General features: G+C 42.6%; 1 protein-coding gene across 1 annotated transcript; it reads left to right on the forward strand.

The window, feature by feature from the left end:
- Positions 1-290: 290 nt before the first annotated feature.
- LOC133912267 (xylan O-acetyltransferase 6-like) lies at positions 291-5,364 on the forward strand. The gene is made up of 4 exons (XM_062354926.1): positions 291-1,569; positions 2,158-2,538; positions 2,654-2,812; positions 4,570-5,364. The coding sequence occupies exons 1-4, from the start codon at positions 803-805 to the stop codon at positions 4,940-4,942; spliced, it is 1,680 nt and encodes a 559-aa protein (XP_062210910.1). The 5' UTR covers positions 291-802; the 3' UTR covers positions 4,943-5,364.
- Positions 5,365-20,653: the final 15,289 nt, after the last annotated feature.

Genomic DNA, 20,653 nt, shown 5'->3' on the forward strand with positions numbered 1-20,653 from the left:
CCCAGTTTTGCCCTAATCAAGATGAGACCTCTAGCTTCAGTCGACATTGCTTCCCCGTCTCGCCAAGCTCCTTCGCTCCCACCCCAGGCGAGACAGCCACGGTCTACCCACTCCATCCATACCATAAACAAATACTCGCGACCATACATACAACGACGCCTACGTCCATCCCGTGCCGAACGAGAAGGAAGAAAAGAAATGTACCAAGAACAAGCAACAACTGAACACTAGAATACACACGCAGCATGTATAACCTCCAACCACCTCCCCCCCCCCCCCCACCCCCGGGAAGCTTTCCAATCTTGCATGTTACTCATTTGACCCACCCAGCACCCTCTCTATTTCTCTCTCTAGACATAGGAAGGAGAAGCAGAGCCATGCTAGAAAATAGAGTTAGAACTTATAAGTGTTGGTGGAGAGGAGAGATCCGGCAACCATAAAAGAAGAAAGCAGCAGAAGCAGGCGAACCAAACCAAACATACCAAAGTGAAGCAAAGGAAAGGCACGCATCCAACAAAAGGGCACCAAACCCGTAAAGGGATCGGCGACATATATAGAGAGAGAGCCAGGGGAGAAGGACGGGAGGCACGCAGTCGCAGCAAGCAAGAGCTCCACCGTTTCATCTCTCAACCTCATAGAGAGGGAGAGGGGGAAGAGGAAATCAGAGCAAAGAAGCTATCTTTTCACTCCCTCAATCTTTCGTGGGTGTGCACGCCACCCCAAAAAGGCCCCGGTGGCGGCGGCCGGGAGTGGTAAGTTTCTTTAAAGCGCAGGAGCGGGAGGCCACCCGAGTACTCCGGAGATGCAGCAGCGGCGCAAGTCGGTGTTTGCGTCGGCGCCGTTCGCGATGAAGCAGGCGGCGCTTGGGGCCGGCGTGGCCGCGCGCAAGAACGGCGCGCCGCTGTCGCTCGCCGCGGTGGTGTTCGCGCTGTTCGTCTTCGCCACGTTCCTGTACAACGAGGACATCAAGTCCATCACCGACTTCCAGTTCAGCGCCGGCGCGATCCGCGCCAAGGCGCCCGACCTCCACCTCCTGCAGGAGGCCGAGGCCGCCGCGCACGCCGCCGTCAACACCCTCGCCAAGCGCGGGGAGGAGGTCATCGTCCGGGTCCTCGAAGCTCCCTCCTCGGGGGCCATGCTGGCGGCCGGCAACAGCACTGGCACGGGCGAGGCGGCGGCGGCGGCCAAGACCAATGCCAATGCCAACACTGCCAACGCGGGCGCGGACAAGGTGGACGAGGGGCAGGAGAAGGACAGGGACGTGACGCTCCCGACCGTGACGGGAGGCGGCGCGGACGAGGCGAAGAGGCGGGCAGACGAGGAGGCGGCCGAGAAGGCGTCGTCAGCGAAGGCCGCGGCCGCGACGGCGGCGCTGCGGACCGTGGTGAGCGTGCCGGAGACGTGCGACATGTACCGCGGCAACTGGGTGTACGACGAGGTGAACGCGCCCGTGTACAAGGAGGGCGAGTGCGAGTTCCTGACCGAGCAGGTCACCTGCATGCGCAACGGCCGCCGCGACGACTCGTACCAGAAGTGGCGCTGGCAGCCGACCGACTGCGACCTCCCCCGGTACGTTTTTGCCACCCCCCCCCCCCCCCTCTCTGATCGTCTCCTTGCGTTTTCCGAGTGACTCGGCGGCATTGTAATTGGGGGTTTGTGTCTGCCGGAGCGCACGGCGAAATGCCTCGTTTTCACTCTCAGCGATGCGCGCCGGCCGGTGATCATCGTCGGTTTGAGAAACTGATGCCGGCTTTTACCGTTTTCTGCAAACGTCACTTCCATACGCACAAGTAGTCAAAGTACACTACTCTTTTCTTTTTACTACAAAAAAAAACTCACTTGTAAGAACACGGAGAAATAAAAGGTCAGCGTGTCAGATACATTAATTCGACTGGAGTGTAAATGACTTAGTGTACAGCCGTATTAGTCTAAGCACATGTCAGCTGCAGCAGCGAATACAAAACTCGATCAGGCACGCAAAAATATTCGCTATTCCAACTGGGAAACAGCTGCACACAACTTGACGTGAATAGAACATACTGCTCTGTTTCAGCAAATTAAATTAAGCCAGGTCATGGCCATGCATCCATGGTCCGTGGATGGTGCGGCGGATTTGGAGCTGCTAAAAAGCCTAACGAAACGCAAGGGTGCGTGCAGGTTCGACGCGCGGCTTTTGCTGGAGCGGCTGCGCAACAAGCGGCTGATGTTCGTGGGGGACTCGCTGAACCGCAACCAATGGGAGTCGATGGTGTGCCTGGTCCAATCCGTGATCCCCAAGGGCCAGAAGACGCTCACCAAGTTCGTCAACAACGGCTCCAGCAACGTGTTCTACGCGCACGAGTACAACGCGACGGTGGAGTTCTACTGGGCGCCCTTCCTGGTGGAGTCCAACTCCGACAACCCCAAGGTGCACAGCGTCCCCGATCGCGTCATCCAGTGGCACTCCATCGCCAAGCACGCCCGCAACTGGGTCGGCGTCGACTACCTCATCTTCAACACCTATATCTGGTGGCTCAACACGCTCGACATGAAAGTCCTGTCAGTATTGCTGCTGCTGCTGCTGCTGTGCTCTTACATCCATTGTCTGTAAGCTGATCCATGGCTGACATTGCGCGTGCACGCGTCCCCCCTGAATTTCTGATGGGATTGGCAGGAAGGGGTCGTTCGACAAGGGCGACACCGAGTACGCCGAGGTGGATCGGCCCGTGGCGTACAAGGAGGTGCTCAAGACGTGGGCGAAATGGGTGGACAGGAACATCGACCCCAACAGGACGACCATCTTCTTCATGGGCATGTCGCCCAACCACATCACGTAGGCCACCCCCTCCCCCTGCCTGCTACCACGTACTACTTCACAAATTCTCTGTGGATTTGCATTTCGTTCCGTGATGATAGCATGGTTCCTTGGGTTTTGGTTTACCAAGACGAGGACCGCGACCTGCACCCAAACCGCACAGTGGCACACCTCTGTCGTCAATCAGGTGCTGCAAGAGCGATGAGCGCTGCCTTTGAGAGGGGAAACTAGCGACACTGATGGTGAATTAGATCTTACACCTAGCCAGCAGTGACGCTTGATTTGCCTGGTTAGGTGCTGAGAAAGACCGTTGAACCTTCAGAGGTGTAGTACAAGCCGCCTTCACTCGTGTAGTGTAGAAGCAACATGGTATCCGCTCACATGGCCAAGTAGGCACAACCAATTCGACCGACCATACTACCCGATCGAGTATCGACTGTAGCAGATGTGTCAAGTACTGGCATCGACGCATCGTAGTCTGCTACGGTATTTGCCGAGCCAATTTTGGGACGAGAAATCTCTAACCTGGCCCCGGGTTGCATTTCAGGATATGCGCAGTGGACTAAAAACAACTTCCGTGAACTTTCAGGTTAGATGCCGTCGATAAAATATGGTTGACGTAGGTTGAAATGCGACCAATTCATACGTAACATACAGATATGAAAATGCATTATGATAGTTTAGACTTCAGACAGCGTTGGACCCCAATTGCGACGGGAATAGGCCAGGATAAGCCTGCATTTTTTTTCCAGAGAAAACGCTCGTTCAAATGGAGTTGTTAGTCTATTACATATATTAAAAGGCCAAGAAGCAGAGCAAGTATAAGATTAAGTTACTGTAGGCATATATATGTATACATATATATACATACATATAATTTTTTTTGAGATTTCAAAAAAATAGCGAAATGAATAATACTTATATTGATAAATCATCTGAAATAATCTAAAATGCAAAGAAAAATATCTAAAACTCAAAAATATGAAACAAATTTAGTTAGTTTCGTATTACTATCATCTACATGTTAAAATTATGTACATGCATAAAATACCATTGTTTTTATCATAATTAAATGAATATATTAAATATTAATAAATTCATAAATAAATATTGAGCTGTTCAAAATAGTTAATCTAATTTATTTTTTTTAATCAAGCTGTAACCAAAAAAACGGAGCCAATCCGCTAGTACATGTGGAGATGGGAAGATCTGGTGATGCAGGTGGACCATATAAAATCCTAGGCCCACCCATAGGCATGTATCTCGATGTGGACCCACCTACCTAAGACTAAACAGGTAGCATACGATACAATTCCAATTTCTCGAGCCCCGCGCAGGAACAGCGACACCTTAAAGTAGAGGTTAATGACAAAAGACAATGCGATCGATACTCCTGTCCACTTCGATAATTCTGCCCCCCAGCAAGATGAACAGCAGAAATATTCATACTAACAGCCTTGCCACTGCATCGTTTCGATCTTTTTTATGGTTATGTCTCTTACGCAAAGAGATTCGTGTAGTGTTCCTTCCATCTGCAAAGTTATTTTGATCACCGTGGAATCTCGATAAAGAATGGACGACCAAGGCTTCACATGCAGTAATAATGGCAGTAATATGTACGTGCCATGATCAATTTATTCACTACTGGGCATGTACAGTAACGCAGCTAAACTCGGCGTCAGTACTCTGATGCTCCTGGTGTCAAGTGTGAACTATCTAATCCTCCCTGATCGCGTGCTGACGGGTCACTCGCTTTTGCATCTCTGACTGAGCAGGCCGGAGGCGTGGGGCAACCACGGCGGGATCAAGTGCGCGATGGAGACGCTGCCGATCACGAACCGCAGCACGTCGCTGGACGTGGGCACGGACTGGCGCCTCTACGCCGGCGCGCTGGAGGTGCTCCCGACGCTGCGCCGCGTGCCCGTCCACTTCGTGGACATCACGGCGCTGTCGGAGCTCCGCAAGGACGCGCACACCTCGGTGCACACGCTCCGGCAGGGGAAGCTGCTCACCCCCGAGCAGCAGGCCGACCCCAAGACGTACGCCGACTGCATCCACTGGTGCCTCCCGGGCCTGCCCGACACCTGGAACCAGTTCGTCTACGCGCGCATCGCCTCGAGCCCCTGGCCCGCCGAGACCGAGCTGTAGGATTCGGATCCCCGGCCGGTAGCTGACGACGGGCCCCCAGCTAACGAGGCTCCAGTGTTACTGCCATACAGGAAGAGCGAAGGACAAAGTTTGACACTTGACACAAGGGATGCTCACCAATTTTCGTTCTCACTTTTTTCCCCGATTTTTCTTTTGGTTGCGTAAAGCTGTTCTGTGCTGTTAACCTGTGATTCTTTGTTGAAAGAAGTGGAAGGTGTAGGATAAAGAAAATGTAAGGGCCTCGTTCATTGGCAGCTCATTTCCTCTCCTACTGAGGATGGCTAGGAGAAAGCAAAAGGTTGTAAGAGGGAAAGCAAAGAGGGGTTGCATGTAAAGAAGATTTTTTGTGTATTACACTATGCTGGTGCACCCAAGGTTAAGAGAGGTATAAAGACTACCTACGAGGTGCATCTGTTCTTCAATCATGACGATTCCTATGTCGTTTATCCTTTCCCCTTTCCCCTGTCTAACTGTTCTATTACTACTGTACAATAATGTTCAGATAAAGATGATCAAGGCATCACCTACTCTTCTCTGCTCTGAATATGAAAGGGAAATAAAGTTCTTAGCCCTGGAGGCATGCATAGCATAGCTCCCTTTCGTTTGGCCGTGCAGATACAGGCAGCATATAATTTGAGGCATAAAGATGTAAGAACAAAGAAGCGGTTCGGCTGCATTCGTTCAGTCCAGTACTGACTGGATGTAGAGTGAAAATTACCGGAGAGGATATCGACAGCTCGGGGTATATCAGCCAGTATATTTTCGAAAAAGGAAGATTTATTGTATAAGGTGTTGTAGATTAAGAGTATGCTTCAGTTTTTATATAACTAAAATGCACATAGCTAAAAAATAAAAAAAAGGAAAGGTTAGGGAGCTGGTGAACCGAGTGGTTCCTTGCGCCAGCTCCTAGGCAGCGATTCTCTGAGCACCTCTAATGCTGGGTAGGTGTGGACCTCTTTAATGAAAAAAAAGAAAAAGAAACACAAATCAAAAGTGGATTTCCAGTGCTGATTTATGATGGAAGAGCCGCTATCCACAATCTAAAATATCATCCAAACAGGATAAAAGCTCTCTGACCACTGACTCAAATGCGCACAACTACTGCCGTCCCTATGTACTCCTGCCGCTGCACAAAAGATAGCCGCGCTCAGAGGAACTGGCGAGGAGAAAAAGGCGAAATCATGCATAGATAACTGGATTCTTGGTTGCAGTCCGCATCTGGGTATGTCAAGATGCCTGTAGAGCCCTGGACTCCCTGTGTCCAACAATGACTTGATGAGGAGGGGACACTGAACTGGACCTGGGCCCAAGACTGCAGACAGAGCACAACAACTCCAATAGCAGAATCCACTTTACTATGGCACGACGGCTGGGAACAACCAAAAATATACAGCATGCGCAAGATTCTCGGATGCAGAATGTGGAGGGGTCCTCCATTTGAGAGTAACATCAGTATCATTTTCAGCTTTACACCTCAGATTTAACTGGGTTGTAAAAGAGCGCTTGCTACAGTACCGATAGTAACTGCAATCACTAGAGTTTGTTGCCCTCACAAAAATTGGGAACTCAACTGTTGCAGCAGTCCTTTGAGTCACCGATTCAAAACCGGTTTTAGTAGGACTATTGGGCCAAATGTCCCTCCAAATGACAAAAATCGAGCCCAAGAGCCTGAATACAGCCCAGATTGGCTGTTGACTGTCATCATGCTGAACAATTGACATTACTGCCTGAAAGAGGATGAACGATGGAAACCTAGCACTTTCCCTAGTGCTTCGTGAGCAAGGGTTTTGCCCCAATCAAGTAAGGAGAGACCATTAAAGAAGCGAGGCAGTATATAAAAAGTCATTAGGAGGATCTTGTTGGCCTTGGCCACGCCCTTCGCAGTCTTCATCAAGCTGTTGATTGGTAGAGGAAACGATGTTTGTTCGACTAGACGTCTGACCATTTATAAACTTATTGATCAATGATCTATATAGTTGGATTAAGAATTTGATTAGTTTGGCACCGTATTTAATGGCTTTTTATGCTAAGGTAATAGCAGATTGGACATGTTGTTTGCATGGTGTGACCATAACTCTGAAATGGACGTTTTGCATTTTCAGTATTGTACGTACCTGAAAGTTCCATTCTGGTACATTGACTCTTTTCAGCTTAAATTTCGGGGTAATAACCTTGCTGCCAAAACGTAGTGAAGCTATGCGAATTCAGCAATACAGACCAATTTGCTTGTTAAATGTTAGCTTCAAGATTTTTACAAAAGTTCTGATGAATAGAATTTCTCTAGTAGCTCAAAAAGTCATCAGGCCTACCCAAACAGCCTTTTTACCTGGTAGGTTTATTATGAAAGGTGTAGTGATCTTGCATGAAATTTTACATGAGATTCATAGGAAAAAAACGGATGGTGTCATTCTTAAATTAGATTTTGAGAAAACCTAAGTAAAGTGGACTTTCTTACAACAGACCCTACGAATAAAAGGCTTCTCCCCTACTTGGTGCAATTGGATAGAACAAGTAGTTTCTGGAGGAAGTGTTGGGATTAAGGTCAATGATGACATAGGAAATTTCTTTCAGACTAAAAAGGGTCTACGACAAGGGGACCCCCTTTCTCCAATCTTGTTTAATGTGGTTGTGGATATGTTGGCCATTCTCATTGAGCGAGCTAAAGAGGAGGGGCAAATTGCTGGTGTCATCCCTAATCTTGTTGAAAATGGTCTCTCTATCTTACAATATGCCGATGATATAATTCTCTTTATGGATCATAATGTACATCAGGCCAAAAATATGAAGCTTTTGCTATGTACGTTTGAGCAGCTTTCAAGCCTGAAAATTAATTTCCATAAAAGTGAAATGTTTTGTTTCGGTAAAGCTAAAGATTATGAGGCCGAATATTCATAGATTTTTGGATGTAATTCCGGATCTTTCCCCTTCAAGTATTTAGGCATTCCGATGCATCACAAAAAGCTTCTGAACAGAGATTGGACAGAAATTGAAGAGAGATTCCAGAAAAAAATTGAGTTGTTGGAAAGGAAAACATTTATCTTATGGGGGCCGTCTTGTCCTTATAAATTCGGTTTTAAGTAGCTTACCCATGTTTATGTTTTCTTTTTTTCAAGTGCCTAAAGGGATTCTAAATAAATTAGATTATTATCGTTCTCGTTTCTTTTGGCAATCTGATGGGCACAAGAAAAAATATAGACTTGCGAAGTGGAGTGTTCTTTGCACGCCTAATGATCAAGGGGGATTGGGTATCCTCAACTTGGAATTGCAAAATAAATGCTTGCTTAGCAAATGGCTATATAAGCTGATAAATGAAGAAGGGGTGTGGTAAGATCTTTTAAGAAAAAAGTATCTGAGAAACAAAACAATGGCTCAAGTGGAACATAAACCTGGAGATTCTCAGTTTTGGACTGGCCTGATGGCGGTCAAGCATGATTTCCTCAGGTTAGGCTCCTTCAACTTGAATGACGGGACTCAGATAAGATTTTGGGAGGATGTTTGGCTAGGACAAACAACGCTCAAACAGCAATATCCGTCTTTATATCAAATTGCATACAGAAAAAATGCCACAATCGCAGATATTTTTAGGACAAGACCCTTAAATATTGCCTTCAGAAGAACACTGGTTCAAAATAATATGATAGCTTGGAATGAATTGCTTCATAAGTTGGTTTCTATACAGCTTAATGACAGTCGTGACACGTTTCAATGGTCTTTACATCAACATGGAAGATTCACGATCCGATCAATGTATAGATCTTTGATTACTGTTTTCACCATTTCAAAAAACTTATATCTTTGGAAGCTAAGACTTCCACTAAAGATTAAAGTGTTCTTATGGTTTCTCTTTAATAGAAAGATTCTAACCAAAGATAATTTAGTAAAAAGACATTAGGAAGGTAGTACCACTTGTTGTTACTGTCATCATGAGGAAACTATACAACATCTATTTTTTGAGTGTCGGTCGGTTAAATTTATTTGGCGTGTGGTTCAAGTTACGTTTGGCTTAAATACTCCTTCAAATGTATCCAATATGTTTGGTACCTGGCTTAATGGGATAAGTCAAAAACTTAAAAACCACGCTTTGGTTGGAACTAGTGCAATTTGTTGGGCCATTTGGTTAAGCCGAAATGATGTAGTTTTTAATAGGTCAAAAGTTCATTCTTCTATGCAGGTTCATTTCAGGGCATACACTGGATTCGTTTTTGGTCTTTACTGCAGAAGACGAAAGATTGGCCTCTTATAAAGGATGCTTGTCGAAGAATGGAAACAACGATGTTGGAGATTTACGCCCGATTTGGTTGGCTGTTTAGTAATAGAGTATCTGCTTAACTTGGATTGGACAATGTTAGTATTTCTCTTGTTTTAACATAATTTTTCCGGAATACCGGAGGTTATGGTTTACAATGTAATAATGAACGGCTGCGTGCATGTTTCTATGTAGAGGCCGGAATAAATGTTATTCCTTTATAAATAAATAAAAACGTACCCGAAAGTGCTAGCGCTTACTGTTAGAACAAACAGCAGCAACACCCAACGCGCGTAGACAGTGGTCTTTTCTTAAACATTACAAATCCAACATAAACTTACTACTAAGTTTTATTATCCCTTAAAGTCGAAGCTCCACTGCATACCCATGACCTCTAGAATTGTCGGTAGGCTGTGCAATGAATTTTTTCAACATTTTCTTTGAAAGAATTTTCTGAGTATACTAATTATACAATTATCGACAATGCCTCTATTGTAACCTGTTTCAAACTAAAGCACGGGTATTATCTAAATCTAATTGTTATAAAGATTTGTGGAAGATTAGTAAAAATGACAGTGCAATATTTGTATGGGGGTAAGTATCATCTGACCAGCACTGTCAATTGTAAGATCAGAAATAGAGACACGTGACTGTCAATTGTAAGATCAGAAATAGAGACAGTGATGTAGATAGGTTCATGTCTCTTACGGTATAATAGCCCTATATTCAATATATTGTCTTGAACTTTGTATTAACATGAGAAGTGGATTATAATAAGCCTAAACTTTTTTGACGAGTTCTTCCAGCTAATCTAGAGGGTTTAAATCTCCACGAGTTGTGTAAGCTTCGATTGTGTCGAGAGAACTTTTATACGGAGAGGGATTGTATTATGAGAGGAAGACATATGTTATCTACTACTCCTCTGGTTAAAATAAGTGTTGTTTTGGGTTACGTATAGTCAACTGTTTCAAACTTGGCTATAAATTATTTTTTATGTATTAAGTTCGGATACTTAAAAGTGATATGGGTAGATTTATCTTAAAAAATATTTTCATAATACTTAATCCGTTCAAAAATAGTAGATGCATTTTTTTATTGGAAAAGTCAAACTTTGTATACTTTAACTAATATTGAATTAAATTATAAAAATATCTAGTGTATAAAAAATATACAACTATGTTCATAATTCAGAATGATTTTATACTGTATAGCTTTTTAGTTATAAATGATATATTTATGAGAAAACTCTAGTCAAAATTCAAGTTCGAAGACTGAGTTCAAAATAAATGCTTTTGTTACTTTTATTAATATATTACAATAAAAAAATAGTAGTTAAAGGGTTATTTTGGAGAACATATGGGATGACCCTTAGGGTCCGTTTGGTTGCTCTCAGGCTCAGTCTGGCTCTTATCTGGTGAGCCAAACTAAGTACAAGTTGGAGATATATAGTAGAGTCTATTTGGTTAGTTGTATGTGTTCAATCTGGCGGATAAGAGATTGTATTTGGTTGTCCGCATGAGTATATGTTGTATTATAAAAGAACTCATTTTTAACCAAATAACATAGAGTTGAAAATATTTTTATAAATTAGTACATCATATGATAAGAATATTATTTAATTTTTCCTAGTTTTTGAGAATTTATTTGAGGTATAAAAATTTCTAGAAGTTATAAAAATAGATATTTTTGGAGAATTTTAATTAAATATTGGCTTAGGCTTTTTGGATCAAATCAATTAAAATAGATTTCTAATGAACACTAATTTACTCATATAAATATTGAAAAAAATTAGACTACTCTTATATACTAAATAAAATTAAGAGTTAAATAAAAAATATATGCGTATACCGAGCGAGCAAGGTCCGCCAAAAACACGATCAAATCTGTTTCGCGCGAGCCTAGCCAATACAACGGTTTTGCACGAGCGGGCCTAGCCATCCCACGTGCGCACACAACCAAATGTGTCGGGACTATACGCGCGGAGTCAGACCGACGCTCATGCAACCAACTAAATACGTCCTGCATCCGAGCGGCGTCTCGGTTGGCAAGGACGGCGCGTGCGCCTGAGCCAGCGCACGTTCGAGCGTCGCTCGACACGGGTTTGCACCGGGTTTTTCTGTTTAATTTCAGGTCTGCCTCTCGTGCGTGGAGCTAAAAGGGGATCGTGATGTGCCCGTCACCTACGGAACCAACTGGTTTCGTCAATTCCTAGAAGGACGCTTTGCTTCGTATAGATGTAGGTCTGTGTGTGTTTGTGTGTGGTGTGTGGTGTGCGTGTGTTTGTTCGAACAGATACTAAATTTGTACCCAGTCAAAAGGTGTCAAAAAAAAACTAAATACGTCCTTATTTCAGATTAGATTGGATGAAGTATCTGTTTAGTTTGCATCTCGTGAAAGGAAGTTGCTTCAACTTCTTTTTTAGCTTTAACTCGGAAGTCTTTAAATCTTTCACGGATGACTTAGCTCGTCATCTGAGAAACCAAATTGAAATATACTTTATTTTCTTGTAACGAGTGATTGATATTATTTTTTATTTAGTTCGATGATCTTCGATTTTACATGAGCTTTGATGTGATTTAAATTGATTTGAAATTTTATTTGAGCATAATGATTATGGACTAATTGGAATTAAAGTTGGAGATATGTGTTTGCTTGTCTCATGGTGTACAGGTGATGGATGCAACTTAGCGGTCGACGATGGGATGATCGGGACCCAGCGGAGTGCTTGGTGCCAGACGATCAAGGAGGCTGAGCGGAGTTAAGGATGATCCTAGCTAAACACGTGGAGGTCAAGCAAAGCATTGAAGACAGATGGAGACGGCGTGTTGACAAAGTCAAGCGAAGGGGATACCAGTGCAAATGACAAGGCGACCCGAGAGATCGGGAGCGAGAGAGACTTGCCGGCAGTTAGGATCGTATGACGGAGTACACGCATCGACATCGAATCGCTTGCTTAAGGTGTAAGCAAGGCGGTGAGTCACGCTTTGAGAAGCGTGTAGGCGGTTTCGCGGTTTGGCCTTAAAACCGTGGGAGGAGTGGAATAGTATGTGGCACAATTGCGAAGCTTGCGTCGAGATGAAGCTATGTCGTGAAGGCGCCGCGGCCGTCCGATGAATGGAGAAGAAAATGGACCAAAATATCATCAATGATAGTTAGGAGTGCACTACAAGAGAGGAGTATTTTGGAGAAAAGTTAGAAAACTTAAGGACCAAGTTTTCTAGACCTATAAATAGAATGGTAGGGCTAGAAAGAGCTTTAAACCAACCACTTGAGCCCCTTGTGCCACCCATTTGAGAGCTTTAGAGCTATGATTTTAGATAAAAGAAAGATTAGTGATTAGCCTATGTAATATGTGAGAGTTTTGAGAGATAAATCATTGTAATTCGTCTAAAATATGGTTGATATCTTTGAGTAATTTAGTTTATGTGTTTGCATATGCTTAAATTCCTCTCCTTCTAGTTTCTCTCTATTGGCCCCCTTACAAGTTTGTAAGTTTTTGGGTTTTGGGTTTTGATTTTCGTTTTGATTTTTGGGTTGAAATTTTAGCATCTCGTGAGATCATTTTTCTTGTTGCTAGAGGCATAAAAACTCACATACGAGTGTATGCTCATAGATCTTGAGTACGCTTGTCTCTAGATCATCAATTTGGAGAGGTTCCTTGCCCGGAGATCTTTTCTTTGAGCTGCAGTTTTTCACCTTTGCAGGTTTGTTTTTCTTGATGCTAATAGTTTAAACACTCACATACTCATGTACTTGAGCAGGTCTTGAGTCCCCTTACCACTATATTATCATATTGGAGGATAATCTTATTATGTATCTATCTTATCTAGTTTATTTAGAAGTTATGAATTTTTTATACACAAAGATACATGAAATGATCTTGAATGAAATCTATGCTTTATATTCCACTTGTGGAGTCATATTGTCATAGAAGTAATCTTTTGCTTTGTATCTCTAATTCTTTTACTTTCGCTCGAACGTTTTGAGGTACGTTAGGTGAGAAATAAAAAAGATTCATCTATTTAAAAAAATTATTAAGCATCTATTTACCTCCTCTAATCATCATTGTCGTTCCTACACAATCGTAGAACCGTAAAAGCTATGTGTATTCGCGGTGGATGAACTCAACGAGTTCATGGAAGCATCCTCGCCGATTCTGATACTCCCATCCTGTTGTTGTTGTCAGAGTCATTTATCACGTATTGTCTGGCACACATTCTTTTGGTTTGTTTTCCCAATTATTTTGCCACACGCAAAAATGAATATCACATAAATTAGAGACATAAATATATATGGTCATATTTGTTACAGATAATGGAGCCTCTGGGGCTTCAAGAGTAAGCCTGCGCTCTTAGTTTTGCTGGCTTCAGTATTGGCATGCCCAAGCGCTCTCTTCTTCTCGGTTCTTTTTGTCTACTTTCATGGATTCTTAGGCCCTAAGTCGACTCTGCCGAGAAAGAGCGCAAGCCAAATCTTCGGCTGTTCCATCATCCATGGTTGGTCATCGTATTTTCTGATCTATTGATCGAGCTTGCAACACATTGCTTCTTGTGCCTGTTGTAGCTGAAAGTGCTAACTCTTATTAGATTTGTGTTGTAACTAGGTTTTGTTTAGTCTTGTGATGTTGCTCTAGACGTCATGAACCCATTGTTCCAGTGATAACATGTTTTTCTTTTACAAATGCAAGGACGGAGCGAAATAACGTATCCAGAGAAGAAATGTTTTTCAAGACAACAGAAAATTAATTTCGGCCTCTGCATCTCACGATGCACGCAGCTGTGATCCAGAGAAGTCACGTATTTAGATGTAAACGTCTACGTTGAAGTGTGGTCGCAATGAGTTCCTTTTCCCGCGATCTTACATATGGGGAGAAAAACGAATAACTACATCAGAATTCGCATAAAGCATTAAGCCGTCGACGTTCTTCCATCTAGTTCAACTTAACTGCATCAGCTCTTATTTTTGCGGTTTCATACATCGATCCCGATTCCCGAAAGTTTAGTTCACTTCGATATATAGCAACCTGTACACGGTTCGAATCTGTCGTAAGAATCCAATATTGTATCATATTGCTAATTTCTAGACTGTCATATCAGTAAGAGAGCAATAAATAAATTTGTTGATAAAACATTTCCAATTTATTATATTATTATTTGAGTGTTAAAATAAGTAATCATGTCATTTTGAAATAAATAAGTAATCATATTCGCTCTTAAGGTCACAAAATTATCACGCTAATAAAAAAAATATCTAGAGCACTAATTTTTATAAACATCTAACCTCTAAATTAAACTAAAAAGTCCATATCACATATAATTAATAAATAGATGAATTCGGACAATTAAAAATTATAAAAAATTAGCAATTCGATTATCATACGGTTTAGAAAGCAAAATATCTAAATAAAAGATCCAAATAAAATAAATTAATAATAAAGAGCCCAAACAAAAAGAAAAATCTATATCAAATATAGTCTTAGAAAAAATAAAATACCTAAATAAAGAGTCCATATAAAATATAATTAATCAATAACTAAAATTCATGATAAAAATAATGAAAAACTTTCAAAAATCTTACTAAGATAATAAATTAAGAAGCACGATATAGCTTAAAGTTATCGTATTAAGCATGCAGTAGGTAAAGTACAACACACACAAGACAAATCTATTTTAATTTTGGTTAGGCTAGCTACACCTAATGCACGATTTAATAGTGGATCAAAATATATGCAAATCGAACCAATACATGTATACAATTCAGGTAAGTTTAGAGCATAAATAATTTTTTCTTTTACTAACATAATTTTTCTTTCTTCTTCTAATTTTATATGTTTTTGTAACTAATGACACTAAACTCGTAAAAAAAGAGAGCTAAAGACACTAATTTTTAATCAAAGGTTACCATGAAAAATATCGTATGAGGCTAGTCACGTTATTAGTGTGGATCATCTTGCTAGTGCATAATATCGTATTGTTGTTTTGCTAGGATTCCTAAGATATTTAATTATTACGTAGGTTATGAGGAATTATGTTACATGATACAACACAATGTATCTAAACATGGTTCCTAATAAAGGATTTTGCGTCTAAGTTATATCTTGTACAAGATACATCTTTCTCCTCACTATTATTTAACTCCATGACATGTAAAAAAAAAAGTCCTATGTGACACCTAATAAATATGCATAATATCATCTATTCAGAGTAGTTTTAAGATGTGATTGATTGAAGGAATATCTTTGTATGAGAGATGGTGATCCAATTTTTTATGTGTTTAGTTAGAAGGTAAGCTAAATGGGATAATCAATTAAGAGAAATATTCCTATCAGATGCTGGATAACCCATCCTATTAAATTGGTCGGATGAAGTCATCTATATTCTGAGTTTTTCGTTACTGATGTGACAAATCTCAATAAATACATTTTTTAGCACACTTTAAATAATACTGTCTACTGAATCATTTATCCAATTAGCGATCATCTAAACTTATTCTTCAACCAGACGCAGACAGCTTCCAAGTCCTTTTTTTTTATCCCTTCGCTTCTCCAAAATCTGGATACGTTTCTTGAGAAGATACCCTGGGCAGTGCGGTCGTTTGCGTGGGCGGCGCCACGTCTGGTCGTCAGTCATCACCGACAACATAGCAGGCGGAAGAAGCAAAAGTAGCCAAAGCTAGCGATGATCCAATGGACAAAGCTTGACCGGTTGACCAACAATAAGATGATGACACTTGCAGAGTCTAGGCCCTGTCAGCGTGGCACGGATGCTCGTGTACAGTTGCTGCACAGCAAAGCAAAAGAAGGCAAAAGCAGTCAAACCGCAGCTACGGCCCAGCTTGAACGTTGACACGCACTGAGCCTCTAGATACGCCACGTCTCACACCGTTGGGTTCTGCACCGCCGTTCGTTTACCTGCTCCCGTCCCGCTCGCGCACGCGGCGGTGCGCGTGTGCGTGGGCGAAGACGTATGCACGCAGCACGCGGCGGTGCGCGCATGCGTGCAGTCCTGAATCCTGATTGGCTACAACACGGCACCTTGACAGGGGAGTAGAGTAGCACAGACTGACATCAGCGGCCACGTTGGATTGCGTGAGGGGAAGGGACTGGTCTTTTGACCGTTGATCGATCAACCACGTGTAGGTAGTTCTGGTCTGGATGACAATGTGCGCAGGCAGTATGGTACCTGCGCCCGTACGGCTGCACGTGCGTGCATGAATCGGTAAATGCTAGGATGTCACGTGCTAGCTAGCCGGTCAACGTTGCTTAGTGCTTAGCGTCTTGCGAGTCGCGGGACTCGCGGCTGGAATTCACCGACCAGCGAACGAACTGAGGCTTTAGCCGATCAGTTGCTTCAGACGCATCTGCGAACGAACTGAGGCTTGTCACGGTCCCTAGACCGGCCCGGGAAAAATGCTTTAGCCGTTTATGAACCGGTAAACGCAGCTCCTCCGACTCGAGCAAACCTAGCTTCCCCAGCTAGCACAGGGTGGAATAAGGTCATCTCTTTATAGGATGGAATGATTTTTTTTTAGTTGGATAGGTAATATAATATTTTTTTATTTGTTTGGGATGGGTGAAAATTATCAACTAATTATATCTTTTAATTAAATAATAATCATTAATAATATACTAATCGACACACTACCGCATTCTGATGTTATTTTTGCCATAATCATTACTAATTAAACAATAAAATATGGCAATTAACCCTAATCATACTCTAATTAACCTATTAATTAACACTAATTAGTACATTAACATTTACAAACTTCAATCTTATAGTAATATATATTGATTGGTAATATAACGTACTAATATCACTAATCATTTTATCACTAAACATAATTATTAAAGGTGGATATTTTCGTTCCACCGTTTTGAAAAATAGCTCCATATAGCATATCAGAAAATATCCCCTAATAAAAATGATTCTATCCCTAATGACAAAAAACAGATATCGCCCCTCCTATCCAAACACGCACCCCTATACGTCAGGCGGGGCGGGGCGGGGCGGCCGCACCAGTGCAGCGGAATGTGTCACACCTGAACCAACCGCCGCTGCTTCGGGACCCCACCGCGCTGCGTGAGCTCAGGCCAGCCACAGTGTAGACGAGGCTTCAAAATTAATCTCGCTGCCACGTCCCAACATGCTTCAACTGGTTTTTCTGCAGTGTCAGCATCGATGCCAAAAGCAAAATATAGGGCTACTCCTGAATAAACTACGGTAGGTCATCTCAACTAATGCTTGTTTGCATCTTGTGCGTCTGAACTAAATTTTGAGGAAATGGATCCTGTGACTTGCCGAAGCAAAATCACAGAAAATTGCGTGGCGGTCACTGTAGCCTACAACACAAGTATTCGTTCAGTAATACTTCAGTAACACATCTCATAAAAATTAGAATGGCAGCACATTTTAGCAGCACACTAGTATTTTTTTTTCCTTTTTTACCTGAGAGTTGTAAGCCTCATGTGCCTCATTTTTCTGTGTGCTCTAATACTTAGAGGAATTTTTGGCAAATTCATGGATTGTAGATGAGTTGTCCATATACTCGCACTTCACAGTTGATTCAACACTTTCGTTTCTCTGCGTCGATATTATGATGTTACAAAACATCTCCTTGAAGTAAGTGGTTATCCATATCCTCTTTTTATCATAGAGGTCATGTATCGTCTTATTCTCTTGTAGGATGTACGCCTCAACCATTTTAGTCCATGCATTCTCAAACTCAGTTGGAGTTAGCGGGTGGTTGATGATGGATGTGAGCTTATCACACAAAACTTTGTGTTGGGCATATAACTTGTTCAGTGGGTCCTGATACTTTCTCATCATATACGAACTGCAGTTCCGGTGATGTGTTTTCTTAAACACCTATGATATTGCCTTTTTTTGTTGCATTGTCTTGATCTGCACAAAACAGTCAGCAAATACAGGGGTTAGTACTTTTGGTAACTGCTCAGTAGTTCAACATACATATAGTTTTTTTGTTTTTCATTATTGAACTTATTTTTTTACTTTGTAAGCAATATCATACCAGTGAATATGACTGTAGGATCCTTGCCACTCATGCATATCTAAAATTGTCAGAAGAGAATGTTTTGGAGCTGATTGTTGCTCCCGACAAACATGGCAAGGGGCATGCTATATTGATTCATCATGTATAATGTGTCAAATGTCACAACATCTCCTTAATCTGCATAACACTTTAGTAGGTTAGTTGGTCTGTCAGCTCTAGTATTTTTCACCAGATTCTGGTATTTATTTATTTTGTATCCGCATAATCTCCTTGCTAGCTTGCGTGGCTCTAGAATACGTTTCCCACGACATTTTTGTCTTCCACCTAGAAATAAGAGTAGAATTTTGGATTATTTGCTTTGCATGCTCTAAAGAAAACTTGGAGTTTCGATATATCATCCTCATGCTCCTCACGCACGAGGGCAACTTGACGGAGAGACAACATACCATTTTTTTAAGGTTAGTCTATTACAGAATGGTAAGAACAGAAACTGATTCAGTAGTTGTTTAATAATGTATTTTTAGGAAATAATGCAATACCTATTCTGGATGTCTCGCTTAGTTAAATTCAAGTTCTCTGACACTCCAACAGAGTTTTTAAGCAAGCTCATAACAGTATTGCGCTTGACTTTGCTTGTATGCATTGTGTCCATGAGATTTAGAAGGCCTAGGTCACGTTGTTTGTGTACCCGCATACGCTATGATGTGGGGTGAATGAGTCAACTTATGGTTATGCTCGAGGATAATGCTGTTGAAGAACGCTGAACCCCCTTCCTTTAATACCATCGCACAAACTATTGCCTTGAATCCTCTTCTCATTGAGGTCTTCTCTCGTGTGCAGTCCACGCCAAGATTTATCTTGTGCTTTTCCTCGAACGAGCACTGATCTGCTTCGAGTCCCTAACAATGGCTAACCAAGGCCCCGCTTTCTATTCTTCTTTATTGAAGATTCAGCCAGATACGTATATGATTCGTAAAATATAAAGGCAATGTCCAGATTATCAAATTCAAGCTCCAACGTTGGTACAAATTTCTTATAGACTCTCTCATACTACACACAGCAGTTAAAAAACCCAAAACGATAGTTTCATCTAGTAAGCATTGACCTGGACCTGTTTTGGGATACGGGTGTATTAATTGTAAAATTAAATTGGTTCGGTCGGGTTTGGGTGGAGGGGATCCGATTGGGGTGGATTAGTATTCTAAACCCTCCCATATATATATATATATATCAGATTTTTTATACAACGGTAAGTATGTGATTAATACAGTTGTATGTGGCCGTTGCTGGACGAATTATCCAACCGCTATGTGACTCGGCAACACACTAAATATTATTCTATTCACCCTGAGGCAACTACTTCCTTGGCAGTCCTTTTTTTAACTCAGCATCGGTTGCTGCAGTGGGATGCATTGATGTCGTAACCTTCTATCTCTTTGATCATCTTCAACGGGTTTTTTTCATTACATTTTTTTAACGCTTCAACGATTTCTTTTTATGATTTTTTTTAAAAAAATTCTCTCCTATTCTTTGATTATCTCTATTTTTTTTATATAAATTTTTAAAGAAAAGTTATTATAGATGAGAGTAAGTAAAAAATATAGAGATAGAAAAAGAAATTAAAAAAGAAATAAAATAAAGAGAATATAGTTAGCGATAATCTTATTCAAACATGTATTTTACACACTGTGGCTGCTTTGAGTGTGCCGTTTCCGTTAGCTAGTTGGCCCCACCGTAGCGACCAAGTGCCAACGGCTAGTACATTTTCTCCGCCTCGTGGGCTTGTGCCCTCGTCCCCTCTCTCTCTCTCTCGATTCCGCTCTGGGCACGCGTGCTCCTCCACCCAGAACCTGTACCAAACTCAGGCTGGTGGGACCGGAGCACAGGTCAGCTATCACCATGGCAAATGCTAGTACTACTGCACCGGACCACGGTCCAATGTCAAGGACGATTTTGCAGAAGTGTATCCACAGAAACTTGCCCTTGTCTAACGCGATGCGAAGTGAAATACTCGTATGACGTTGAGCCAGCGCATGGCTTTCTGGAAGACGAGCAAGTAGATGGCGGCGAGGTTGCTTAGCCGAGTGTGGTGGTCACCTCGCGTATGTGTATGTGTACGCGTACGCGAGGCGATATGGTGGTCACCTCGCTTCCAACGTTCGTCTGGCTCGGTCAAACCGTAGACGGTCCGCGTCGCGTCTGTCCCTCTCTCTCCTCGTTGCAACCGTCGACGCATCGCAAATTCCCAGGCCCAAGTCTTCTCCCCCGCCCGCTTCTGGGCACGTTCCCCGCTCCCAACTCTCCTCGCACCGTATCAGGCCAGCACACGGCACGCGGGCGCGCGTCCTCCACCGAGACCCCGCCACGGCGCCGTGCGCCTTCCGTGGCGGGCAACCGTTGGCTGGGACCTGCGTTTGGTGATCCCGGACGAGGAGGGGATGCGGGTCGTGCTT

This window comes from Phragmites australis, chromosome 3 (assembly GCF_958298935.1).
Source record: "Phragmites australis chromosome 3, lpPhrAust1.1, whole genome shotgun sequence".
NCBI classification, from domain to species: Eukaryota; Viridiplantae; Streptophyta; class Magnoliopsida; order Poales; family Poaceae; genus Phragmites; species Phragmites australis.

What these genes read in the sequence shown, in the direction of transcription:
- LOC133912267 (XM_062354926.1), top strand. Translation starts at nt 803, where the DNA reads ATGCAGCAGCGGCGCAAGTCGGTGTTTGCGTCGGCGCCGTTCGCGATG. An exon ending in ACCGACTGCGACCTCCCCCG is followed by an intron (nt 1,570 to 2,157) that starts GTACGTTTTTGC and finishes GGGTGCGTGCAG; the next exon opens with GTTCGACGCGCGGCTTTTGC. An exon ending in ATGTCGCCCAACCACATCAC is followed by an intron (nt 2,813 to 4,569) that starts GTAGGCCACCCC and finishes CTGACTGAGCAG; the next exon opens with GCCGGAGGCGTGGGGCAACC.